Source organism: Camellia sinensis, chromosome 14 (genome assembly GCF_055761805.1).
Source record: "Camellia sinensis isolate YWXY chromosome 14, ASM5576180v1, whole genome shotgun sequence".
Lineage (NCBI taxonomy): Eukaryota > Viridiplantae > Streptophyta > Magnoliopsida > Ericales > Theaceae > Camellia > Camellia sinensis.
The window spans coordinates 88,762,740-88,790,380 of record NC_138974.1 but is presented as its reverse complement, the minus strand read 5'-3'; the positions used below and the strand labels follow the sequence as shown (position 1 = coordinate 88,790,380).

The 27,641-nt window shown below is 35.9% G+C and overlaps 1 protein-coding gene across 2 annotated transcripts in view; it reads right to left on the bottom strand.

The window, feature by feature from the left end:
- Nucleotides 1-3,790: 3,790 nt before the first annotated feature.
- The window catches only part of LOC114310357 (DNA polymerase epsilon catalytic subunit A), a 41,906-nt gene continuing 18,055 nt past the window's right edge, over nucleotides 3,791-27,641 (bottom strand). Inside the window, exons 21-49 of one of the 2 annotated variants that reach the window (XM_028256330.2) lie at nucleotides 27,385-27,561; nucleotides 27,056-27,143; nucleotides 26,790-26,870; nucleotides 26,520-26,663; nucleotides 24,636-24,731; nucleotides 24,254-24,454; nucleotides 21,485-21,539; nucleotides 21,243-21,385; nucleotides 20,696-21,165; nucleotides 19,969-20,116; nucleotides 19,687-19,884; nucleotides 14,195-14,269; nucleotides 13,248-13,438; nucleotides 12,459-12,642; nucleotides 12,295-12,359; nucleotides 10,881-11,013; nucleotides 10,665-10,766; nucleotides 10,491-10,574; nucleotides 10,217-10,291; nucleotides 10,025-10,084; nucleotides 9,653-9,915; nucleotides 9,526-9,574; nucleotides 8,627-8,787; nucleotides 8,470-8,536; nucleotides 7,778-7,924; nucleotides 7,159-7,329; nucleotides 6,865-7,068; nucleotides 5,884-5,990; nucleotides 3,791-4,594 (exon numbers count right to left, since the gene is read on the bottom strand). In XM_028256330.2, the coding sequence (XP_028112131.2) occupies nucleotides 4,234-4,594; nucleotides 5,884-5,990; nucleotides 6,865-7,068; nucleotides 7,159-7,329; nucleotides 7,778-7,924; nucleotides 8,470-8,536; nucleotides 8,627-8,787; nucleotides 9,526-9,574; nucleotides 9,653-9,915; nucleotides 10,025-10,084; nucleotides 10,217-10,291; nucleotides 10,491-10,574; nucleotides 10,665-10,766; nucleotides 10,881-11,013; nucleotides 12,295-12,359; nucleotides 12,459-12,642; nucleotides 13,248-13,438; nucleotides 14,195-14,269; nucleotides 19,687-19,884; nucleotides 19,969-20,116; nucleotides 20,696-21,165; nucleotides 21,243-21,385; nucleotides 21,485-21,539; nucleotides 24,254-24,454; nucleotides 24,636-24,731; nucleotides 26,520-26,663; nucleotides 26,790-26,870; nucleotides 27,056-27,143; nucleotides 27,385-27,561 (4,300 nt within the window). In that variant the 3' untranslated portion in view covers nucleotides 3,791-4,233. The remainder of the gene's footprint in view (nucleotides 4,595-5,883; nucleotides 5,991-6,864; nucleotides 7,069-7,158; nucleotides 7,330-7,777; nucleotides 7,925-8,469; nucleotides 8,537-8,626; nucleotides 8,788-9,525; nucleotides 9,575-9,652; nucleotides 9,916-10,024; nucleotides 10,085-10,216; nucleotides 10,292-10,490; nucleotides 10,575-10,664; nucleotides 10,767-10,880; nucleotides 11,014-12,294; nucleotides 12,360-12,458; nucleotides 12,643-13,247; nucleotides 13,439-14,194; nucleotides 14,270-19,686; nucleotides 19,885-19,968; nucleotides 20,117-20,695; nucleotides 21,166-21,242; nucleotides 21,386-21,484; nucleotides 21,540-24,253; nucleotides 24,455-24,635; nucleotides 24,732-26,519; nucleotides 26,664-26,789; nucleotides 26,871-27,055; nucleotides 27,144-27,384; nucleotides 27,562-27,641) is intronic. The other variant, XM_028256331.2, reaches the window with a different exon arrangement.

Genomic DNA, 27,641 nt, shown 5'->3' with positions numbered 1-27,641 from the left:
TGGATTTTTCTTATAAATTAGAATCTAATTATATGTAAGAATTTAGAGATTTTAAATGGTACTGATCAATTTGACTCAATAACACAACATAAAAGCAAACAAAAACAGAAATTAACAAAAACCAAAACCCAATCGGCTAGAGCATTGTGCATTGTTCAGAAACAAAATAAAAAAATTTTAAAAAAAAATTAGGTATCTCACTGTAAAATAAAAAATTAATAATAAAATAAAAAACCAAAATATCTATTCTAAACATGTGTAAAATAAAAAAATAAAAAAATGAAACCCAAAATACTTGTTCTAAACATGTGTAATAATATAGAAAAAAAAACCCCAAATACCTGTTCTAAACATGTGTTCTAAACTAAAATACCTATTCTAAACATGTGTAATAATTATAATAAAAAAAAATAAAAAATAAAAAATAAACCCAAATACCTGTTCCAAACATGTGTTCTAAACTACTGTAAATACTTCTATTTTTCTTCAATCGGCTGGAGCAGGGGGTCGTCAGCTACAGGGCATCGGTGGCGGCACGACGGTGGCGACGGAAGGGCGACGAGAGGCAGGGAGGAGTGGCCTCTCTCTCTCTGTCTTCTTCTCTCTCTCGCACTCTGTTTTCCTTTCTTTCTTCCCGCCGTCTGCTATACCTGCGTATATGGAGGGAATTTTGAAATGAATATATATTTTTTTTCAACTTACTAACCAAAACGACGTCGTTTTGGTTAGTTTTAATTTCAGCCGTTGGGTTGGATCACTCTAGGAGATCACTCTAAGATTTTACTCCAGAAGATCTTAACGCTAGATGAACCCTTCAAGGTGTATAGCTACGAGATTGAGATTAGTACCTATCTAGCTTACTTGAAGTGAAATCGAAATACCTCCTCTCCTCTGTGAGAGCCTCTCTATCCCCTGGTAGTTTCCTAGACCCTAATAGTTTCCTTGGGTCTATCCCTTTGTATCTTCTTTAGCTTCTTCAGATTTCCACAGCCGAGGCTTTTTTTGAGCTCACGTCCTTTGTAACTCCCTTGCCCTCTTTTTTTTCTGACTTTTTATTGCCGTCATCTCTGTCTTCTAGGACTTATTTCATTCCCTTAGGTTTCACTGTGGAGAATAATCCTTTGATACCTAATATTCGTGGAGATCATTTGTAACAGTGAATTTTTGAATAAAGATCCTAATGAAGCTTTTGAGTACTTTGATTTACTAGCAGAGAATGCCCAATCTTGGGATACCACTGATACTCTAGGACATCTAAGTAAAACAAAGCCTTCTTCTATAGAATCTGGTAGTGGTAAGTACCAACTAAAAGATGAAGATGATTTAGGTACAAGAGTAGCTACTTTGACCAGAAAATTAGAGGTTGTGGAATTAAGGAAAGTTAATGAAATCACAATTGAGCCTTAAAGAGAAAAGGTTTGTGAAATTTGCAAAATCATGGGACAACCTAACACATGAATGTCCAACTAGTTCAACCTTTAAAGAGGTGTTGCATGACCAAGCAAATGCCATAAACACTTTTAAAAAGCCTGTTTCATCCCCATATTCTGAGACTTACAAATCTAGGATGGAAGAATCACCCAAATTTTAGTAGGAGGAATAATAATGTTGCACCACTCCCACATCCTCAAGGACATTCTAATTTTGTTCCATATGCTCCCCCTCTAAAGAATAACCTTGAGGATACATTGCAACAATTCATGCAAGGCCAAACAGTGATAAATAATCATACATCTTAGGCAATAGACGATATTAAGAACACCCTCACCAAATTTGACATTTTCATCGAGCATTCAAGAAAAAGATAAATTTCCTGCTCAAGCTCAACCCAACCCACAAGGTCAATACGGTGTGAATGATTCTTCATCTTCTTACACTCAGCTTGCATATGTCAAATCTATTACTACTCTTCGCAATGGAAAAACTATTGACAAAACTATTCCTATGAAGGTCCTAAAGCCTAAGGATATTTCAAAAGCAGAGAGCAGTGATGATATTGACAAGTCCAAGCCATGTGAAGAAACGAGATGTCCAATTCCTGTCCCTTTTCCTCAAAGGTTGCAGTCCCCTCAGAAATTAAACCAAAATTCTAAATTTTTTGAACTTTTCAAACAAGTCAAAATCAACATCCTCTTGTTAGATGCAATAAAATAGATCCCGTCATATGCCAAATTTTTTAAAGATTTGTGTACAGTCAAGCGAAAGCTTAATATGCAAAAGAAAACCTTTTTGACAGAACAAGTAAGTGCAATAATTCAACAAAGTTTCCCACCAAAAGTTTAAGGATCCAGGATGCCCCACAATCTCATGTGCAATTGGGAACCATAGAATGTTAAAGCGAAGGACATGGCTACATTCATGAAGAATGTTCGTGCTCAAGTTAGGGCCCAAATTGAAAGTCCAATGCCAAATACAAATCAGCCATTGATGTGCATAAAAGGAAACTGTTTTTTGAGGTGGAGGATCTTGTGTGGGTTGTGTTGAGCAAAGAAATATATCCTCATGGTGCTTACACTAAGTCAAGTGATAGGAAGGTGGGTCCTTGTGAAGTGTTGCACAAAGTCAATGACAATGCTTATCAAGTCAAATTGCCGCCTCATTTAACACCTTTAATGTGCAACACCTTGTGCCTTATTTGCTGGATGATTCTTGTACCAACGCCGCTTCTATCATTGTAGATTAGCTTCCTTTGTGGAATTTGTTTATATTGTACTTTCTAGTTTTTTGTTTCGCTTCTAGTGCATTAATTGTGTTTTGTTTGTCTTCACTGCAGGAAAAATTCTTTTGAGTGGGATAGTATGATGTAAGAAATCATGTGCATAGCATGTGATAGTGGAGGGAAATTGTAGCTTATATCTAGAAGAGGCATAACCACTTTGTAATCAATTTTGGAATAATAAAAATTGATTGATTGAGAGCTTCTCTATAAATTTCTCTCTACATTATCTCTCTCTTGTTCTTGATTGGGCCCGTCATCAGCTTGGAAGTAACCCCACGAGAAATTTGACCAAGGCTCTAATCTAAGGTTATGTTTGAATCTCAAATTTGTGAAGGGAAATTAGAGGATTTTCTGGAAGGGTTTTAATGCTGCATAGACTAATCGTACAGTTCTTTAGCTCCTTTATTTTGCTAATCAATGAGAAAAGAATCGGCTATTTGGTTTGCTTAACCAAGACTTCTCTTGTCTGGTCTATAAAGAAAATTGCTAAATGTTTCACCCCCATGTAACAGAGGAGCTTGCTAAACCAAGACTTTGTTGTCTGATCTATAAAGAAAATTGCTAAATGTTCCCCATGTAACAGAGGAGCTGTGGATTTAGCAATCACCCCTACAAGTTCACCATGGCTTAAAGCAAAACTCCCTTCTTAAAGCAGCAATTATATGTATATATACATATATATCATTTACTTTTAGGAACAAGACACAATAAATTACAGATTACAACATTGATTATATTCGACTCTGAGCAATTGCCCAAGTAGTCATGGAGAGTACACTTGGATGCCAATGGAGAGCACACTTACATGCTAAGGTGGGTGAGGTTTCAAATTTGAGTCTATAGAGAGACTTCGCCTGCATTATAATATCTAACAACTAACATACTAACCGCTATTTTGTTTTTGTTTTTGTTTTTGTTTTTTCTGGGGGGGGGGGAGAGAGAGTTATGTTCATGAAAAGACAGGTTAAATAATCCCTTTCTTTTTCTTTTTTTTCCTTCCACAAATTTAACATCCAAAGACGGCCCTAAAGAGCCTAACTTTGCAAGCATGATGCATAAAAAAGTACAAAAGAAAAGAAAGCAGTAGCCAACTGTACTAGCGTAAAGGATCCTCATCTGACAGTCATCCTATTACATGGTACAACCCACCACAAAAGTGGAGCAAATACAAAAACCAATTAATTTTGGTTGATCAAAAGTGAAACTGTGAAGGGATTTCAATTCAAACTCTTCATTCTATATACAAATAAAAGAATTGCATTCAATTAGTGATTTTGAGTACTCTATCCATAGTGATTTCCTTAATATTTGCATCATCATAATGTACATTGCATTTTGCAGAATTAACAGCAGGCATGCATGTATCAAGGTTCTACAGCTATTATCTTTCTCCATTCTCCATGGTCAGAAGCAGCTTTATCCCGTCCCGTTAAATGGTTCACTTTTAGCTCCGTCACAGCTCGGGCATATATAGTTAGTGCAAGTACACGCGAAAAAGATACCTGATCTGGAATTTATTTAATTTCGAGAATCCACGAGGTACATTCTTGGAGTAGTTGAAATTTCTGATGGACAGCTATGTTCAAGAAAACCTGCATTTTGTTCCGGAACTCAGACATGTCTTCCTTGCATCTAAATGAGCCAGCACAAGCACAATGCTCGGCTAAGTGTGCTGCTTTAACCTGGTTGCACTTGAGGCACACTAGGTCCTGCAGATGGTAGAGGCGTTCTCTCTGCCGTACAATCTGAAGAAGAGCGTTCTCCATTACTTCACGATCATAGGGCTGTCCACATTGTGGCACAGCACAGCGCCACTCTTGAGCCAATAAAGCTCGATCACGGCACAAGTCCAGGTCTCTGCAGTCATTGCAGTAGCTGTAGAGATATCATTAAAATTGGCAATTAGTTTCAACTTTCAAGGGTTTGAATATGATATACTTGAATCCAGATATAATAAAAAAGCAGATAATGCTACATTGCAAAGATCAATCTATCCCGAAACTCCCCACCCATGTAAAAATAAATAAATAAATAAAATTATAAAAAAAAATAAAATTAAAGGAAAAGTCAAGGCCAAATTGCAAAAGCTTAATTCAACAAGGACTTAACATCTAATTACAAGGACTCAGGTAGGTACGGGTGTTGGATGTGGGTGTGTATCTAGGAATCGAATTAAAGCACTAATTGAAAGATATGATGACTCAATAGAAAAGAATCATATTTTTCTTTACTTTCTTAATATTTTGTGCAAATAAAACGGTGTTCTATGTAACACAGTCAAAAAAGGCACTCATTCATTTTATAGCAATTATCCAACAAAAATTACATTATGAGAGTGTTAAATACAAATATATAACAAAATTGAATTGATGGATGCGCTTGCTATGTGTATATTTGATAGGAATTATCAAACACCTCTCGTACCCTTATCCAGGTATCTACTGTTTGGCATGGGCACTTGATTTATTTTGGAAATCCATGTAATATAGCATTCAGCAGACAAATACAGTCATTGCTTCCACAAAATGATAAGACACGAATGTTATTGTCATGATTGGCTTTCACTCTAATCTTTATAAACATAAGTATCAAAATATTTCTAAGGAATGAAGTGAACAATTTTGTTCAACTACACAAAAGTGAGTTACCAGTGTCAATCTAGGACAATCCCACATTTTTTTTCTTCTCCAGTAGGTAATAATACAATGGGAAAGGAGAAAGTCAACACAATAGAGTCAAGAGCAATAAGACACAACCCAAACACCACCTTCAAAAGTTGGGCCATTTTGAAGGTGATAGTTGGATTGCGCCTTATTTCTTTTGGCTCCACTATGGCAACTTTCCACATCCGCTTGTATGATAACCTAGTGAGATCGACATTGGTATAGGACTGCCGCAAATATATAAGGTGAAATCAATCCTTAAAAAATTAGGCTCTTTGGAGGTGGCAATTGGAGATTCTTTATTCCTCTTGGCTCTCCAATATTGACTTTGGCATGGATTTGCATGCAGAGATCACTGGGATTTTCTGGCAAGTGGATTTCACTGAAATAGTTCCTCAAGATTATTTCGATTAGATCTTTGTCAGCTCTTATTTATGTTATTGAAAATACTAGATATATTCACACAGTCAAAAATAATATAGAGAAATGTTGCCTACTTACCTGCAAATCACATTTGGTAAAGTGAAGGACAGCCACTGATCGTGAAACTCTGCTTCTGGAGCAAATTCCCTCACTCGCACATATTTTAACAGATTCTTCCTCATAATCTGCATGAAGGCACACAAATATCACTAAACTACCAAGAGCAAAACCCAAAAAAATTGCAATAGCTCAGACCCAGTTGTAATTAAAAGTATAGCTTCCCTAGGACAAAAACAAACACAGACATCAGCTGCATTAAACATATTTTACAAGACAATTCCAGAAAATTTATGCAGGACAATTGCTTCGAGTTCAATGGATATCTATGCTGATTCTGCATTAATCATGATGATAGGAGCTAGGCATTTGAGGGGTGCTAGAGTCAGACGCTCAGAATTACACATAATATGGCTAAGCAATCCATAGTTGTCAAGACGACACTCAAGGGCAGCCAAGGATGTCAGAATCGGGAGCCTAGGACAAGTATAGAAGGCATTTAGGATCAAGTTAAGAATCATCAGATTCTACAATACGAAGATATTCAGACTCAGACACATACATATTAATAACAAATCTCCAAAAAGTTAATAAAAAAAATGCACAGATTGAGAAAGTTAAGACAACATAATAACAAACAAGGATACTGGAAGATTCAAGCAAAAGAAGTGAGAACTTAAATATATGGCTCTAATCTGTTAGTTTGAACATAAGCTTTTCCAGCACTGGATTGACTTATAAAAATATATATAAACAAATAAAAAGTGCAGAGGAAAACAACAGTAGGAGGAAGGAGAAAAATGAAACTAGAGGCTGGGAGATGAGAGTGAAATAAAATAAAGCAGACTGAAGCTGGTAACATAGAACATCTAACTGCCAATCTCTCTACAAAAAATACCCGGAGAATATTACACCAATGTTGCAAGTACATAAAATATATAGATGAAAAAAGACTGTCTACATGACTTTATCAATACATTGATGCCAAAATATTTGAAATACCAGAATATCATGCTGAACATTTTGGTCAAGAGCCAGAACGGCACAGACATGCTTAATGAACTCTAGTGCAGGATCCCCCATATTGATATTATTGACTAGTGGATTCCCATCATGTTGGTCAGTATTAGACTTGCTCGTTCCCTTCATATGAAGAATGGTATCACGAACAATCCTTAGAAGTTTATCTGCAAAGTAAGAACTGATCTGCAAAATCCAATTTACATGAACAGAATATAAGCAGCAGGAGGAATCAAGAACTTATACAAGCTTTGGCAACTAAATCCTATTTCATACTTGCTCCCTGAGATATTCTGTCATGTGTGACTCAAAAGTTTCTGCAGCTGCAGCAGTTATTGATGGAGTGCATAAGTTGCCATCTCTCAAAGATGCTCTAATTGCAGTTTGTTCTCGTGCATATTTCCATGGAATATACATAAATTCAGAGACAATCAAAATGAAGTGATCCTGTTTAACAGCCCAAAAGACAGTGATATCAGTCAGAATATGAAGAAAGAAGATCATATAAAATAATACATAGTAGCTCATATATGATGAAGCTTTTGATTAAATGATTTAATTTAACTATGTGAGTGTTTGGGAAGTTGCTATTTTAGTAAGCTATTTTAGTTTTTGGCTATTTTAGGAGGCTAAAATTTTTGTTTGGGAAAAAAGTTGGATTTTTTGTAGTTGGATGTGATGTTTGTGAGAGAAAAAGTGAAATGATTATAGGTTTGATGTGTTATTTTGTTTTATTGGCTATTTTAGCCTATTTTGTCTTTTAGTGCTATTTTAGCCAAAAAAGTTTCTTCCCTAACACCCCCTATGTCATATTAAATTGCATAAAGTAATGTTTCAATATCACTTATATCTTAAAAGTACTAGTAACATAGAAAAACAACAGTTGAGTGACTACCTGAGTTGCCTTAGGTAAGTTTTCAGCAATATTCCAGCTTGAAACAATATCCACTTGAGATTCATCATGCACAATTTCAATTTCTGGTTCAGAAATACCTTCTAATGTTTCACTATTGATTCTAGCTTGGATTCCACCATAATTGTACTATCATAGAAAAATTGGAACAAAAATTTGTTAGAACATGGAATCAAAACAGAATATATTTTACTACTGCACCAGAATCTGGAACCAATTGATACACTCCATGGCTTTAATGCACTACATGTTCTTTGTATAATATTTGACACCAAATTTGAAACTCTTGCCAGAAAACTAGAAGGAATCTAAGGCTGATTTATCAGAATGCCTAACAAACGTAGTTTAAACATATAGTTCGAGAAACCAATTTTAAACCTCAAAACTGCCTAAGGATTAGAATTTTTCTAGCCTTTGAGTTCAAATATCTCTAGCCTTCACTTATTCCGAGTCATCAAGTAGACTTCAGAATTTCTCTAAACAGAAATCTGGATGGTAGTACAAGGGCAACCAGAAGTTTGCTGTACTTGTCATGGTGCTTACTGCTCATACAGCAAAACTAATTCCATGACCTTGAGGTTAATTCTCAAATTGGAAAGAGGAATTTTGACTAACATAGATGCATAATAAATGAAGTAGAAAAGTACATAGAGGAGAAACCACAATGTGCTAACCTGATCCATAAAAAGCAACGAATGCCAGAACTGCAGTTGTTCAAGCTCAATCCACTCAAATAGATCTCTATAACGATAAAACAAGGATTACAAAGGACAGGACAAAAGATGAAACCTATCGATAACAACTCTTTGGAATCTGGAAATAAAGACCAACCTAGTTTGCAGAGTTTTGAGTAAACTATCACAGTAAGCTTTGGCTGCATATAAATCTGACTTTCCTGTGTCTATAATTACTTTTGAAAAGTTGGCAAATATGATTGTGGCACCCAACTTACGAAACTCCGCCAACAATAGTGCAAACACTTTTTGCATGACCTGTCAGAGTAGATAACAACAAATACAACTTTATTATAAATTTTTTTTACTGAAAATGTAAAACTGTTTCATATTTCAATCAAATTTGGGTACTTCCTAAAAAGATTTCCGTTTGGTTTAGTTTTAGAATTATGATTTGAGTGTGGAGTTATATTTTGAGTTTTAAGTTTTTGAATCATGATTTGAAAAGAGAAAAATTGTTTGGTTATGAATTTTGAAAATAATATTTGTAATTTTTTTTTATATATTTTTTATTGATTGATGTATAGAATGTGAGAGGAGAGAGGAGAGATAAGAGAGAAAAAATGATTGATTGATTAATAATAATAAATAAATACATAAGAGAAGAAAAGAGTTTTGAAAGTAATTTTGAGTTGTATTTTAAAAATATGTTTGGTTAACATGTTTCATCCAAATCATGATTTAAAAACAGAGTTGAGTTTTGAAAAGTAAACCAATCGCCACCTTAGTAATCATAGAAAGACCATCTAATTATTATCATATCTCATATTGTTGTATCTGTTTTAGGGAATTGCACACATTACAAATAATTGCGTCATTGAAAATAAAAAGTATAGAACAAAACAAAAACAGAAACAAAAACAAAAACAAAAACAAAAAAAAGGTCCAGTTAAATAAACATTTATAAGAAATACAAAAAGAAAAAGAAAAAAAGAAATGCTTCTGGTTTCTCGCACTCAAAGCAACCTTTGAGTTTGTATTTGAATAAGCGTTTACCTTATGAAGCATACGGTGAAGAGCTGGGTCATGCAGTTTTGACTTTGGGCTGCAACATAAAGAAGGAAGGGTATAATTAAATAAGTCTCCAATAGGATGCATATTTGACAAGTAAACACCCTACAACCTGCAAAGCCATCGATATAAATGCTGCAATATTGCATCAGCAAATACATTTCCAGATGTAACTGCATCTGCAAGGCATCTTTGGATCAATTGTTTGAGAGCACGGAATGCAGGTGCACATGAGGTAGCCTCATCAAAGCAACACTCTTCATTGAAAATATGTGATCCGGGATTCAAATCCTGCTCAAACCCGAATAAAGCACCTCCTTCCATTTCATTCACCTGGTTGCTTTTCAGAAGAGCATCAACAGCCAGGTTATGAATCTGCACAAAGTAAAGAAATAGATAAATAAATTGATCACGTGGTGTATGCAATCATCTTAAATGGACAAAGAAAATAAGGGGGGGAAAGGGATAAAACACAATCATGCACCTTTAGCTCTACAGTAACTTTCCTGTACGCCCCAGGATAAGTAAGAACAGGTTGATTGACCTATTTTGCATAAAAAACTAGTTAGTCACAGAAAAGTGAGACTTTGATAGAGGCCAGCACAAAAGAATTCCAAATGGACCACAACAGCAGCATCACCAAAAGCTACCAAATCAACCTATTCCTGACACCAACCTCATCAGCAAAACATGACTCTTCTTCATTAATGCCACCTAGGTCTGGAATGCCATTATCAGATATCCAAAGTACCTGTGAGAAAAAGGCTGTATTTTTTAAATTTTTGATTCGGAATGTATACATAAAAGCCACGCATCATAAACACTTGTCAGGTTTGAATAACTTAGAATTTCAACCAAGGAACTTAACAAAAATGCCAACACTACAATCACGGGTATGAAAAACTAAAGCACTGAAAAAATTATGTCAGAAATGTGATTCCAAATACAACCTGTTGCTGATCACGTAATGCTCTCGAAAAGAAGATATCTGCTGCATGTATAAGCCAATCAAGTTCAAAATTCCCTAATGGAACCTGCACCGTAAGATCAATAAGCATTCATAATTTGTATTGAGGGATACACACTAAGGAAAGAAAATATAGCTATGTAAATAAAATATTTACATGAGCATATTTTGAAAGAGAAATTCTCTCATGCAACCACTGAGATGATGCAGCACATCGTTGCATTCCAATTTTTGCTGCCACAATTTGCCACCCAAGAGCCTAAATATGGCAGGAAGATGAAGTATTATATGGTTGCCCAGATGCAAGATAGAAATGAAAATCATCAAAGAAATGGATGCAGACAAATCAGTTGCTTTGTCAAAATTGTACTACCTGATAGTTACTATCACGAGCATTACAAGGGATGTTCACACATGGGAAATCATACAGAGCACGTATGCCTGACGTCATCAGATGAACATTTGGGCACTCAATGACTGCAATTGTAGGTGCATGATGCCGTTGCCTGCAAACAAATACAAGTATACGAGGAAATCAAATTCAGCAAGTTAAAACAAATTAAAGCACATTATCACCAGCAAATACGTTGAGGCCTTCTAAAATGGAGGCTTAAAAGGACTACTTTAGTCACTTAAGGAAGTGAACTGTTAAATCCCCCTCTCCTCCCACTCAAAAGAACAAAGAAAAAAGAAAAAGAACTCGTGCCCAGTTAGTTAAAAAAATCAGTAGCCCCAAAAAAGACATCCAATGATAGTAGTTCAAATGATGATAGGACAGTTCATATCATTAACTTTTTATCCCTTAAAATAAATATTCACTGCACAAAAAATATAACAAGAAGCTTCATTATACAGACTAGGAAGCACATATACTTCAAATATGTTGAAGTATTAGGGTCCGATACACATCCGATATGTATCCTCAAAAAACTTCTTTACACAAACACCCTTGCTTTCTACCTCTATACATTCAAACACAAATCAAATCAACATACAACACCCAAAAAGAAAAGAAAAAAATGAGTGTTAGTAGTGGAGCATCTTCAACTGGCACGTATCCATGTTCTCCCCTGAAGGTCATCTCTTCCAAGTCGGTAAACATTATACTTGCTAATTTGTCAATCTCCATATCCAATTTCAATAATAATCAGCTCCATCAATTTGGAGTTTTTCAATCTTCATTCTAATATTTCAGAATTTGATTTTGAATAGAGTTTACTTTCAAGGCTGTGAAGGCTGCTGAAATAACCTCATTTAGCATGCCTAGGAAGGATTCGGTTCATGTTGTTACACAAAAGAATGTGTGTGTGGGATGCATAATTAGGAGAGAAATACAAAGTAGAGAGAGAGAGAGAGAGAGAGAGAGAGAGAGAGAGAGAGAGCCCAGGGCACATGAAGGGGTTGCTTTCATGCATTTTTTTCTTTTAAGGCAACAGATCTTTTACTATCATGAGTGCTTTAAAAGATCAGTTTCCATACAAACTAAGTGCTAAGAAAGCAAAACTCCATAGCCACCACCACGGGGTCTGTACCTGAGAAGACAAGGAAAACTCTAACACGCAAAGTACTTGTGCAAAAATAGTTAAACTTTTCCCTAACAAAAAGGACATCTTCCATTGTGCAATTATAGCAAAATTAATAAATAGGTGGACAAGGACTACATCAGTGGTTATCCAAATGGTATAAACATCAGGAATAGTGAAGATTTAGCAGTAAAACTGAGTCAGATTTCACTCCCAATGTTGGCAGGACCCCCATTATCAAGAAACATGAATAACAAGTCAAACCTGTGCTCATTTATTGTTCTTTGTAAAATCTTATCGGCATCTTTGACATAGGCAACATAGTCCACCTGAATAAAAACATGCATGATAAAGTAACAAAGATAAGACCTATTGAAAGGCAAAAAGAAAATAGAGAAACTTATATGCCAACAAAATGAGAAGTTCACCTTAAAATTGATACCATCTCTAGGCATGGGAGGTTCAATTGACAATGCTTGGCAAGCCTCACGGAATTGTTTTTCAAGAATATGTGGTGATAATTCCTTATTCTGGAAAGGATTAACCACCACAACTGATATTGTCCTAGATGCAGGAAAATATCCAACATATATAGCTCGTCCCTCAGATATGCTGAAAAGAAAACATATAGAAGTTTTCAGAATTATAATTTTTCTTCTTTTCCCACAGGTATTTTTTTCTTTTATAAAAATACAAAGAAAAATTGCATGACTTAAGAAGAAAGTAAACAAGCTTCCATAAGACAGACTAATAATGCTTTCAGTCCTTGTCAGTAATACAATGTCAACTTAAAAGCTTAAAAGGTCAACAAATCGTTGCAACATCTTGGTGTGGAAATGAGAGAATCAAGTTACCAATACATACCAAATAAAACAAATATCAATATAAGCCATTAACTTGGTGTGGAAATGAAAATTGGCCAGAATGCAATATTTGATGCATTTTTATTCTAGGCAAACTTTACCCTAATGTACTGCATGCCCAAAACTTATAATATGCATGAGACATCTGGCTCAAGCTGAATCCAAACAAAATATAATGTCATAAATAAGCACATAAACCTTGTGAAAAAATACTTTCAAATTAAGATAATATTTATAACTGAATGATGCATACTCATGTCATTGTTTGCTAAAAAACTATTGGTTATAATTACAGTTGTACCTTTCGTACAAAAAGACAAGCAATTGTATCATAGTCATAATTCGACAATTTACCTATGATACAAGTAGAAGAAAGAAATTGACTGTTCCAGATAAGAGCATTCTGTTGTGGTCTTCATATGCAATTCATCCAGGCTCCAGCCATCTTGGGGATTTCGTTTCTTAGCTGCTTTATCCACTTTACAAACACAACCAATCTGAAGGATAGCATTAAATTCCACCGGCACATTTGTCTCGTATATTCCCTGGTCAAAGACACCCATCAAGTAAAATTGAAATTAATATAATCAAACTACTAAGATTCACCGTGAAATTGAGATTAGTAGAGTAGTGAATAGTTTGCCACCCAGAAAACAGAATTTTGAAATACAACACTCTGACAGTGCTTGTAAAGTGGATGGGTCACAAGACTCTTAAAAAAAGAACAACGGTTCTAAGATTAATGTTTAAATGACCATCAAATTATATTAGATAAAAGTTCGGAACTTATCAATCCAATTAATGTATACAAATAGATTTTGAAGCCAAAACCATACTTTGACGAGTATATATTAAACAACAAAAAACTGCAGTTACGGATTCTGAAACATCAAGCTGCAGAAGTAAATGTATCATTTTCTTTCTTTCATCTCCCCCCCCCCCCCCCCCCCTCTCTTTTAATGAAAACAGAAGCAAATGTTTTGTAAACAATAAATTATACCATCTATGGGATGGGAGTTCATTACAACAAACATAGGGTCCTAGGAAGTACTAGAACAGTGCTTATTGTGGGAAGTAATTATTGTCCATATATGTGACCTGCTCTAAGAGTAACTGGAAAAAGCAAACACAAAAATAAACATGGAGAAGAAACTTCATGGTGTAAAACTTATTTTTAACTCCAGAAAAGACATGGATAACTAACAAAAACTCATAAGCATTAATATCTACAAAGTATTTGATTTCTAGTAACCATATGTCCTACATAAGGTGTGCACACAATCCGCATCAAGTTTGCTAACCTCAACTTCTGGATCTGCAAGATGAGCTGCAAGTTTCTTGCTTTCTGCCCTAAACTGATCTTCATCAATTATTACCTATTAAAATGAATAAAAAATAAAAAGAAGTAAGACCTCAAAAGCCTTTCGGTTGGGCAAACAATTCTGCTGGACTGCAGTTCCAACTACTATTAGAATATTTCCTTATTTCCTTATTTAGATTAAATTGTAATTGATTGATTGATTGTGATTGATTGATTGATAGTGATTCCTTAATCAGTGCCTTAGGGTTTCCTTTTGTAACAGTTGATTGATTAATATAAAAAGAGATGATATCATAATCTTCACCTAAGTTTTGTATTCTCTTAAATTACATGGTATCAAAGTCAAAACCCTAAAAACCATCACCGACACAGACGCCGCCACCAACCAGCCATCACCTATCACCACCCATCCTCCACCGCTGGTCCCTGAGTCTCTACCGGAACCAACCAAGGTCCCACAGAGCTGTTTCGGCTTCAGCCGAAGGCCTCTCTGGCCTAGCTAAAGCATAGCCAAAGTCAGTAAAAGGGCTCTCTGCCCTAGTAGACCCTTATGAGGGTTGTCCTAGCCTCTCTTTGTGTATTTCGGCTCCTGTGAATGAGTGTTTGAGGGTTGCCTATCTTTTGTTGCCCCAAGTTTCTTTCCCTCTACTTTCTTGAACATAGTTCAGCACTTGTTTTGATTGGAGGTTCGTTTTCCCGTATTTGATTTATTTTTTGGGTTCATAGATGACCCATTAATCTGACTGTTATGCTCCCATAGTGGTTTGTATGTGACTTTGCTTGTTCCAGCCCATTCCATTCCTCTTTCCATTCTTGTGATTCGTGCAAGGTTTTCTGGGTTGAAATTGTAGAGTTTTTATGGCTGACCTAACTAATGAATCCATCACTACTTCTCACCCATCTAAAGGGGAGAGCTCCAATTCAGCTATGACTACTACATCTGAGAACCTAAACCCTAACCTCAAAATCACCACCGCTCTGTTTAATGGTCAGAAATTACCTTTCATTGTCTTTTGTCTGACACTTTTTCTGAAGAATAGGGGGAAGATGGGATATGTTAATGGGAAAGTTCAAGCACCAATTATTACGGATCCTGACTATGACCAATAGGAGATTACCAACTCTTTAATCATGGGGTGACTCATTCATTCCATAACTCCTAAGATTGGTGAAAGCTACATATCCATGGATACTGCCCAAGATATTTGGGAAGCTGTCGCTACTACATATTCTCGAAAAGGAAATTTTTCTCAGTCTTTTGAGATGCGCCGATCTATGGAGTGCTCCACATAAGGGGAGTAGACAATTTTCCAATATTACACCTTTCTGACTAATGTTTGGAAACGCCTGGATCATCTCTTGGATTACAAGCCTGTCTGTACAGTGGACTCAGTTGGTTACTAGAAGTTTCTTGCACAGGAAAGAGTCTTCAAGTTTTTGGAACGTCTCAATGTGGAGTTTGATCCGATCCGATCCGGAGTCATATCCTTGGCATGGATGTTCTTCTATCTCTTTAGGAGGCCTTTGCATATGTATAGAATGAGAAGATTCATCGTTCCTGCTATGTTACAACAGCTACTGGGGACCGTTCAGCCTTACTTTCTACTCCTTCTTGAGATAGTCTGTCATTATCTTTTTCCCATCCTTCAGCGAAGGATATTGTGGTCTGTGATTACTGCCGCAAGTTGCGGTATAGTTGTGAGACGTGTTGGAAGCTTCATGGGGCTCCATCAGGGAGTCAAGGTGATCAGTCTGGTACTAGAGGCGGTCGATCAGGCTAGTCTAGAGGACATGGTTCTAATCCACGGGCCCATCAGTCTAGTGTTGTTGACATTCTTGATTCTACTTCCGCTTCAATTGGTCCGACTTCTGATAGCTTATCTAGCATGACTTCTCCCTCGAGGATGTTCTGTGTCATTTGTTGGACCGTCAATCTTCTACTGCTCCCAGTACATCTTCCTTGTCGTTTGACCACTCAAGTAACTTAGCCTCTTCTCCTAGTGCTTTTCTTTCCCATCAGTCTTTGCCATGGATTATTGATTATGGTGCCTCAGATCATATATCTAGGTCTTCTAACCTTTTCTCAACATATAAGCCCTCTTCAAGTCAAGACAAAGTTAGGATTGCAAATTGTACTGTTTCTTCTATCTCTAGGAAAGGTTTAATTCATGTCATCCCTACCTTACCTTTGTCTTTAGTGCTCCACATTACTAATTTTTCTGTTAATCTTTTTATCCTTGAGTCGTATCACTAAGGATTTGAACTGTAGTGTGACATTTTTTTCCTGATCATTGTCTTTTTCAAGACCTTGTCACGAAGAGGACGATTGGCAATGGTAGTGCAGAAAATAGTCTCTATTTCTTGGATCAGACGAACAAGCTTACTCATCATTCCATCCAGTTCCCAACCACCAAGGAGGATTTATGGCTATGGCATTGACGTCTTGGGCATCCTTCTTTTCATTTACTTAGGCATTTATTTTCGTCTGTTTTTACAAACAATAATGTGTCTGAATTTCTTTGTGAGTCTTGTCAACTTGGCAAACAATGCAAAGCTTCTTTTGCTCCAAGTCTTAATAAAAGTTTAGTTCCTTTTTCTTTAATACATTTTGATGTATGGGTTCATCTCGTGTTGTCTTTGAAAGGCCATAGATGGTTTGTTATCTTTATAAATGAGTTTTCTCGTACTACTTGGGTGTATCTCATAAAATAAAAAAAAAAGTGAGATTTTTTCTGTGTTTCAAAAGTTTCATAAAATAATTTGTACTCAATTTGGGACAGTTGTCAAACTTTTGCATTCTGATAACGAAGGTGAATACATCGATTCGAGGTTAGAGAGCTATTTTTTCACTCATGGTATTATACATCAGACATCTTGCACCAATACCCCTCAACAAAATAGGGTTGCGGAACGCAAAAATTGTCATCTTCTTGATATGGCTCACTGCATCTATCTTTTTATGAGTGTGCCTCGGTCTTATTGGGGCGAGGCCGTTCTCACCGTGGCCTATCTCATTTAATCATCTACCTACCCAGTTGTTGCAAAAACAAGCTTCACTTTAAGTCCTCCTAGGTTCAAAGTCTTTGTTTTCCATTCACCCTAAAATATTTGGTTGTGTCTGTTTTGTTCACAATCATTCTCCTACTCGTGGTAAGTTGGACCCTCGCTCTCTCAAGTGTGTGTTCCTCGAATACTCGTACATTCAAAAGGAGTATAAGTGTTATCACCCTCCTTCTCGTAAGTGATTTGTGTCCATGGATGTCACCTTCTTTGAGTCCTAGTCCTACTTGTCTTCTCTGGTGTCCTAGTCCTCCCTTCAGGGGCAGCCTTGGTGTGAAGAGATTCTTGATGTCCCTGTTGCTCCTATGGTGGAACCAGTTGTTTTGGCACCACCTATTACTGAGACTATAGAACCCAATGCCACCAAGGACATGGAAGGGCAAGTTTAAGTCAAGGACAAAAACAGACATAAAATTACTTGGATACAAGAGACCACTTCTGCTCACCCACTGCCATCTCCTGCTTCTGACAAGAGTCCAAGTAAATGAAAACCTCTTGTTTCTCTTGAGTCTACTGATATTGCTATTCCTAACACTACTGATCTTGATCTTCCTATTGCCAAGAGAAAAGGTGTGAGATCTTGTACTCAACATACTATCTCAAACTTTGTGTCTTACTTTCATTTGTCTTCCTCGTATAGAGCCTTTGTGTCAAACATTTCCTCTGTTAGTATTCCTAACCATTTTCAGGATGTTCTCGCTATTTCTGATTGGAAATTTGCCATGATTGAGGAAATGAAAGCACTGCGTAAGAATGACACTTGGGAATTAACTGAATTACCTAAGGACAAACAACCGGTGGGATGCAAATGGGTGTGTACTGTGAAGCACAAAGTAGATGGTTCCATGGAGCGTTACAAGTCTCGACTTGCGGCAAAAGGCTTCACTCAAGCTTATGGAGTAGACTATCAGGAGACGTTTGCACCAGTAGCTAAGATGAATTCAGTCAGAGTATTTCTCTCTCTAGCAGCTAATTTAGATTGGCCACTTCATCAATTTGATGTAAAGAATGCTTTCTTACTTGGTGATCTAGAAGAAGAGGTATATATGGACATTCCTGCTAATTTTGAGGATCATCAGGCAAAGGGGAAAGTCTGCAGGTTTCGGAAGTCGTTATCTAGTCTCAAACAGTCTCCAAGGGCTTGGTTTAAGAGATTCACTCAGGTTATGCTTAAATATGTTTTCAAACAGAGTCAGGCAGATCACACTTTGTTTGTAAAACATTCCTTACGTGATAAGACTACAGTTCTCATTGTTTATGTGGATGACATAGTGCTTACAAGTGATGACAGTAAGGAAATACCCCTATTGAAGAAATATTTAGCTAGTGAGTTTGAATCAAAGACTTGAGAAACTTGAAGTATTTTCTAGGAATCGAAGTTGCTCGCTCCAAGGATGGGATTTTCATCTCACAAAGGAAATATGTTCTTGACCTTTTGAAAGAAACCGATATGCTTGGATGTAAGGCCTATGATACCCTACTGGAACCTAATCAGAAACTTGATAATGATGAAGGAAGAGCAGCTGTTGATAGGGGGAGTTATCAGCGACTAGTGGGTAAGCTCATTTACTTATCTCACTCTTATCCTGATATTGCTATTATTGTCACTATGGTTAACCAATTTATGCATTGCTCCTCATCAAATTCACTTAGAGACTGTTATGAGAATTCTGAAGTACTTGAAATCTTCTCCTGGCAAGGTTTTTAATTTTTCCAAACATGATCACCTCATAGTGGAAGCCTATACAGATGCTGATTGGGCATGGTCAATAACTGATAGGAGATCTACATCAGGATATTGTACCTTTGTGGGCAGCAATCTTGTTACTTGGAGGAGTAAGAAACAGAACGTGGTGACTAGATCAAGTGAAGAAGCTGAGTTTAGAGCTATGGCATAAAGTGTTTGTGAACTCTTGTGGATCAGACTGTTGTTGAGTAATCTGGGGATGGGCCTGCAACTCTATCCGGCTATATTGTGATAATAAGGCTACCATCAACATAGCTCACAATCCTGTTCAACATGACAGGACAAAGCATGTTGAGATTGATCGCCACTTGATCAAAGAGAAACTCACCAGCGACATAATATGCATTCCTTTTGTGAAGTCAGGCGAACAACTTATAAACATCCTCTCCAAGGAAGTTGGGAGTAAACCATTTCACAACATTCTAGGCAAGCTGGGCATGAGAGACATCTTCGCACCAGCTTGAGGGAGTGTTAGAATATTTCCTTGTTAGAATATTTCATTATCTCCTTATTTAGATTAGATTGTGATTGATTGATTGATTGTGATTTCCTTAATCAGTGCCTTAGGACTTCCTTTTGTAACAGTTGATTGATTAATGTAAAAGGTGATGATATCATAATCCTCACCCAAGCTTTGTATTCTCTTAAATTACAACTACAAGTACCTCAATCAAGTTATAGGTATGACGTCCATGAGGAAGAATCTTGTTGACACGCCTTCCAGGAAATTCTTCAGTTATAGGAGCTTTAGAGTTCAGATAAAAAACTCTGGGTACTTTTATGGGAATCTTACGCATGACTCCTTCTACAACTGCCCAAGCAAACAATTGGCCATGTTGCAAACTTGATACAATTTGAATTATCTGAATCAAACAAAAATGAGTTCAGCACTCACAAAAACACCGACTCAAGGTAAATTCTCAAACATGCATAAAAATCTACATCACCTGCCAGTGACAGCGTGTAAGGGCTAATTCATGCCTCTCAAAATATGAATTGACCCCAGTTTTTCCCCGAGTTTGTTTCTGATTTATAATACTATCCAGCATCCCAAAATCACCATTAGCTTGGCTTAATGTCTTTGAATTTCCCAACCTGCCAAATTAATTATGCCCGAAAATTAATCTAACAATCATTCAGTAAATGAATATCAATAGTAAAATATGTGATCAAACAAACACATACAATAGTTGTAGAATAAGAATACAAGGGGTGTGGTGCAGCCATTTTCGGATGAGTAAAGACGATATCAGACTTGCATGCAAGTTCCAATTTTTGGTGAGAATTTGAAACAGTTCAAAAGAAGGGGTTTCTATTTGAAAATAATTTAGAAAGTAGTTTTCATTTGTGGGAATTCAAAGTCAAAAAAGATTTTTTTTAGGGTCATCCATTGCACTGGTAATCATTTAAAGGAGCTTCAGCAGAACAAGAGGATTGATCTTAAAAGGAAGCCCCAAATGGGGGGAAACTGTATGATTTTGCAGGGACTGTCTGATACCCATACTCCTTGTTGCTCCAAAACTTCTACAAGTCATAAAATTTGTGGAAGAGACACCACAAGAGAGGAAATGATAAAAAAATATGATTGTTCTCAGCCACGAATTCTACAATCTTGATTTTATAAAAGAGGTCATCAAAGTTGGCATTTGTACATAGGTTCCAAAAATAGCGTACCTTTGCCGCTTCCTTTTCTCACGAGTATCTTTCCACTTTCTCTTCCTTATTTCAAGCCATCCTTGATAATCCACATTTCTGTCAATATCTTCTATATTTATAATATTTTGTTGCAGAGGTGACAATGGTTGGCACATACTTCTGCCTCCATTTTGTTTCTGCGGTGAATTCACTTGACAGCTTGCCTTAACTGAATGCAGTCCATTATTGACTTCATAACAACGAACAATAGGCCTAATTCCATTGACAGAAGATCTGCCTTTGCTCTTGAAGTCCTCCAAATCATTAACATTCTGCTCATCTGTTATTTGATTGGTGGTCATAGCATCAATACTCATTTTAACCACACCATCCCTCTTCAGTGAGCTGAAGATATCAACCAATTTCCGTTGGCGAAATTTGTCCTCCTTCTCACGAACCTTCTTATGTAACCAATCAGGATGAACTACCCTAGGTACAGGATTGGCAACCTGAAGAAATCTAACTACTATGAGAAATGAAAACATAAAAATCACTCCAAAGGATAAGAATGAACTAGTATCAGCACCTTCTGCATTGCAGCAGGAATGGTAACAATTTTCTGAATTGCCGAACTAAGCCGTTGCTTGTAGTAGGACCAATCAATAATGGATCGGATGCCAACATCTGATGAAATCTTGCACCACTTCCGTACATAAAACTTCATAATTTCTGCAAAGAAAACACACGCGCACATATATATATAAGTGTTCTCCTTTGTGTACAAACAACATAAGAATATGGTCCAAGACAACTAATTAAGAACTTTACCAGGATCAGTTTCAAATATTGCAACAGGAACAGCACGCTCACTTACTGGTGTCCCCTGCTCATATTGACATTATAACCAACCTTGAATTTATGTGCCAAAAGAAATTTACATTTTTTTAAAAAAAGTAAACCAACAGTGATGCACAATGAAAATGTGTGAGATAACAAGAAGAATAAGAGAAACACAAGCACAAAACAGATTGAAAAAACGCATCCCATAAGATTAATCAATGTAATCACTAATATTCTAGTTCTACATAGTTTTTGGGCACAATCCATACGTACATATTAGGATTGTCTTCAAGCAGCAATGTGTTTTTTTTTTTTTTTTTTTTTGGTTTGGAAAATTTAAGGTTGCGTTTGGTAGAGTTTTGTAATTATGATTTGAAAGTATGAGTTGTATTTTGAGTTTGTGGGGTTTGAAATTATGATTTGAGTGTAGAAAATTTGTTTGGTAAAGAGTTTTGAAAATAGTTTTGAAAAAAGTTTTGATTTGAGTGGGGAATTGTTGATGTGACATTTGATATTTAATATAAAAATTTACAACTCATAACTAAACATACAACTCAAAATTATTTTAAAGCACATAAAAAAAATTTAAAAATTTCAGGAAATGTTTTTTTCGATTATATAAAAATCAACATATCAATTGCCAAAAAAAAAAAAAAACACTATTCCGGTCAACTGGCCGGACAACCGGTTAGGCAAAATTTTCAAAAAAAAAAATTTTTGAAAAGCGCCGCTGAGACAAAGCTCTCTGCAGAGTTTTGGAAACGTGATTCCAAAACTCCTACCGAACATCATTCTTGAATCAAGGTGTAAAATCATTATTTGAGAACACAACCAAACACAGCCTAAATTTTAGGGCATAAAAAATGTGATTAATGTGAATCAAGCATTGATTCTTTATACTGCAACAGAACAAAACGGAAAAATGTAAAGAAAAAATAAAAACATAACCCTAGAAACAGAACTCCCAGGGAAATAAATACAAAGAAAACAAAACAAAGAAAAAACCAATTAGCCTTCTTATGATCTTTTAATTCATAGGTTACTCATATTTGTCTAGACAGACCAAAAGAAGAAGAAAATAGGAGCAAAACAATCAAGACATAAACAGGAACATATATTCGATATAAGTTACAGCAATGGTTGGTTTGAAGCATATTTTGATGAAATAACTGATGGAAACACTGAGCTTCTTGGAATTTCAATATGCGTATGCAGGAAGTATCTGCAATTAGTTGTAAAGGCAAGATAAAAACACCACAAAAAAAGAAGATAAAAGTTGAAGTAGCACGAGGGATGGCAACTATCAGATCTACGAGGATGGATGTTGGATTTGAAAAGATATAACTAGGAATCTCAAGAATCTTTCGATGCAGATGTTATCTCATACATCTCATTTAGTATTAGTGTATATTAAAGAAATCAAAACAAATACTGCACTTATATGAGAGGCTTAGAGTACTAATAAATTTCTAGAATCAAGAGATGGCTAAAGTTATAGTTGGCTAAAGTTATAGTTGGATGATCACAAAAATGGAAACCAACTTAAAGGACAACTATATCACCTTAATTTAAGCAAAAACTTGAAAACCTTTGTAGAATGTTCGGATGAGAAAATTGACTAATTTGAAGCCAAAAAAACATTTCTAGCCAGATAGGTAGAATAATGGATAAACCAAGCAAGAAAGTGACTAGTGGGAAAACAGTGGCTTAAAACTCATTACTTCTGGAACAGCAGCATGGACAACAATGGTTCCAAATAATAGTGATCTTATTTCAATTGGCCAGTCATACATGTTAAGTCATCAACTGTCACAAAAACTTAAGTTGTTAGGCAATAGGCCCGACAATAAATATCAATTTATCCAACACCCTCCCTCACATGAAGATGCAAAGAGATATACAATTGTACACAGAGAATTAGAACACAAATGGAAACAAACTCAAACGGAGAGACTTGAACCCAAGACATCTCTCAACCTAAGCTCTAATACCATGTTAAGTCACAAATTGTCCCAAAAGCTTTTGTTAAGAAATGTGCCCAATAATGTATAGCTAGCTATCCAACAATACAAACTACAACGGAGTTGATGATGCAGTTATAGTTCCCAATGATGCTGACAATTCCCAATGCATAGAACAGATTGGGAATATCATACACTTGAGCTGACAATCATAGCACATTTGATTGCAATGTTGTAAAGCATATAAGATAAACTAAGTGGGTATATGACAAAAAATTGCTCACAACACCAAGGTTACAACCAAGAAACCTTCCAGGTCATATAACAAAGATTATATGCAAATTGATAGCCTTGCTGCAAATTGATAGTAGCAGTAACATAGCTACGGTTATGGAGAGCGGTCACATCATAAGGCCAAGGGTACACAATCTAGAAAATTATACAAAACTGGTTCTCTCTATCCTATTCTGCTGCCACTGAAGATTGCTTATATGTTTTCTGTCAACAATACAACCAACATCAGCACCAATTGAAGTTCAGTGCTACAATTATAATAAAAATTGCCATAAATAAACCCAGCAATTTATAATGCACAGAAATCTGCTAAAGATTTGTTCCCTAAGAGTTTTGTTCAATTCATTTTTCTTTTCTTTTCTTTTTTTCTCATGGTGTTTCCAATCATATCTGAGGCAATTTCACAGTTACAACAGCATAGATATTCCAGGAAAAGTATCACAAAAGAGCGATTAATGAATGTAAGAAAATACACATGTTTAAGTTGAAGAAAGATAGTTACTTTTGGCTCACATGCAACTACATATTGGCAACGTAGTCCTTTGTCTTTAACCATTGTATCACCAAGAAAATCAGCAAGACGTTTTGCAGTGGTTACTGCACATGACTTTTGTTCACCATAGTCCACTAAGGACTTGCTCATCGTGCTTGATTCTGATATGTAATCAAGCAACTCACTGTCCGCAATATCCTTGCCTTGATTCTGACAAAGTAAAAATTTATGACAATCATACTCCTTTGATCCTTGACTCAAATATGCAATCAACATTGTTTTTCCATAACCAAGAGAAGCAAATATTTGAAAAAATTAAGTATGTCATTCTAGGTGATGCTTTGAACAAAGAATATTTATCTTCCAGACACAAGTTTTTTTTTTCACATACATCAAGAAGATCAAGCCAACGGTTTGCAACAGAAGCAACTGCAAAGTAGCATTCCTCTAAGGTTGATCCATGAAGGAATTTGTCAAAAAGCTCAGCCTGCAGACAAGTATTTCAAGCTTGAAGATAAATACATTTGTGAATCATGTATACATATAAAGCATCTGAAGACACTATAGTGCTAAAGCATAAACCATATGGAAGCAGCACCATACTCCAGCTATGTTAGGCAACATATTTCCACAGTATAGCAAACAAATCAATTCAACAAAACCTTTTGAGGACATAAATAGAACCAATTTTCTCCTCATACTCATTCTTAAAATACCAATTTTTTTTCTTTGGAAGGGGTGAGGAGGAGACAGATATTGAGGATAATATAACCTCTAAACAGGTATGGTGAACGTAGACTCAATCATCCATCGCCGATGGTTCGGCCACAATTTTCACATTCTATTCCATTTGATATTTAGTTGGTGTCAGGACTGTCAAAAGGACAATTTCAATAGTGGCTATTTTGGTAATTCAAGATAACCATTTGTTATCAAATCCCTGGAGGATTCGATTCTATATTTTTTTGAGAGGTAGTCCAAAGAGAATAGAGCTTAGACTTCAAAATAAGGTTGTTCAGTGGTCACGTAATAGAAAGACTATTGCCGCTAATTTTCACTAAAACTAATTAAATTTAAAACTTGAAACATTTAAAGTGACAGATATGTTGTGGAACTTCTGCCTCAAGACAATATAAGGGCATGCAAAGTTCATCGTTTTGTCATGTGAAAACAATGAGATGTGCATGTGTTAGAAACATTTCACCATGGATATGGTGATTTTTGGATTTTCAAGTTCCCCCACATTGAAAAACACTTATAGCATCTAAACTTCCATTGTGGAGGAATGGACAAAAGAAGTGCAGTTAGCTTACAAATAATAAAAGGAAAATTCTAAACAACATAAAATTTATACAAAAAAACTTGACAAGATTGATCTGGCATTGTCATTATTGTAAATAAATCCATCTTCAATGGTGTTTTGTTTTGAAATGAAAGGCCCACAATGAGCCACATCATTATGTATGAGTTTTTTGTTTTTATAGCATTACTCATAATAAAATATAGGAACTGTAACAACCCTATCCCACATTAGAAGTTTGCATGGGAAATCTTGGGTATAGAAAGCACCACTAGCTTGCTATTAAGTAACTTGGGCTTAAATATTTTGGGTTACGTTAGTAGATCCACTTTCTTCAAATTACTTGAGCCAGCAGGTTGTGAGACGTGACAAATAGTACAACAGCCGACTTGTGCAAACAACCATCTGGGTCACTGTTCTGGACTGACCACGAGCTTATCGTGGCATTCTAATTGATTATGGACCCTTTGCTTGGATATATAAAACACCACTGTTCACCACTAAGTAACTTGGGCTTAACCGTTTTGGGTCATGTTGTAGACCCACCTTCTTTAAGTAAATTTTGTAGATAACTATCTTCACTTGCCACAAATAAATCACAGCTACGTTACTAAGGCTGCAAATTTGAATAGCTCAAATCTTCAAAGAAACGAAGACTCTATTAAGGTACACATACAAATTCCAAACTTCCCTTAGCTGAACCCCATTTTGTTACTACACAATAATACCTAGTCTTAGATTTATGTTGCATTGCTTCAGGGAAGTGTCCCCTTCATGACAAGTAGGAGAGGTTAAAATTAGCCAACAATGATTAGAGAAGGGAGGCGGGGACAAGAAAAAGTCATTATCTTGAGCAGCTTGTATTATCAGGTCCATATAATGATTAATCAAAAAATGCCTGAACTAAAGCAAGGCACATATACCATGATTAATAAATCCCTGAAAATGCATACCGAAGTGCAGCAATAGAGATACCTGGAAAACTTTGATGAGCTTCAGCTCACCCCTACGCTTGATCTCGAAACCTTTAAGCTCTGCAAGGGTCCCGTCATCATTAAACACAGCATATCGCTTCTTAATTAAAATGCCTTCTTCCTTAGAAGCTGGAAGAATCATTGCCTACATGCCAGAAACAGCTCCCAAATAACCAATTTGAATATCAGGCCAAAAAATATATATATATAGATAAAACTTAAAATCCAATAAGTTACTGTTCAACATTACTTAAACAGTCATCCCATTTACCTTATAGGGTCCATCCACTTCAAATTCAATTGAGCATTCACTATGTGTTGTATACGTTCTATTAATAGGATCTTTGAGTGTCTGTAAGAAATAGCAATTAGAAACAGTGATTTATACACGGATATGCAGAATGCTTCAGAAAGTCATTATACTGAAAAAAATAAAGCTCAAGTAAAGAAGAATACTTGGTAATGCATATGAAGGTAGGAGAATCAAAAATTCAAAAAAAACAAAAAAAGAAAAAAGGAACTTAATTTTCATCTAACCTGGTACTGATCATTTGTATTGTTCCTTGCAACATCAACATTAAGCATAACACAAGGATATGAAATTGTCAGCTTCTTCTTTGAGTCTCTGAAATGTATGTTCCACAAAAATGGTCAGTATCTTCACTAATACTTGCAAAGCGGACCAATGGTTAAATTCTTTCAAATCAAAATGACTTGGACAATACATCTAAAACATTTTATTATTTATATATCGTTGTCTATAAACAACAAAAATTTCAGAAAAGAAAAAAAAAAAAAAAGAAGAAGAAAAAAGGATGATTTCAATGTGACAGTTGTAATATGAATCAGGGAAAGAAAAGACATACTTTGTTTTAAAGGTGAAGTTCTCTGGGAATGATCCAGGTAAAGCACACCAGATACCATCTGTGTCTAATTCAAGTGGCCGTCCAATTTTCTCAACAAGTAAACGAGCATTTTGAATGATTTTTGCACCAGTATATGTAACAACTCCAGCCATTTCCATAGAGTACCATCTTGCACCCCTGGAATGAAACCATGTAACACATAAATCAACAATTATTAAAGCATACAAGACCATACAGAAAACCCAATCAGGAGCAAA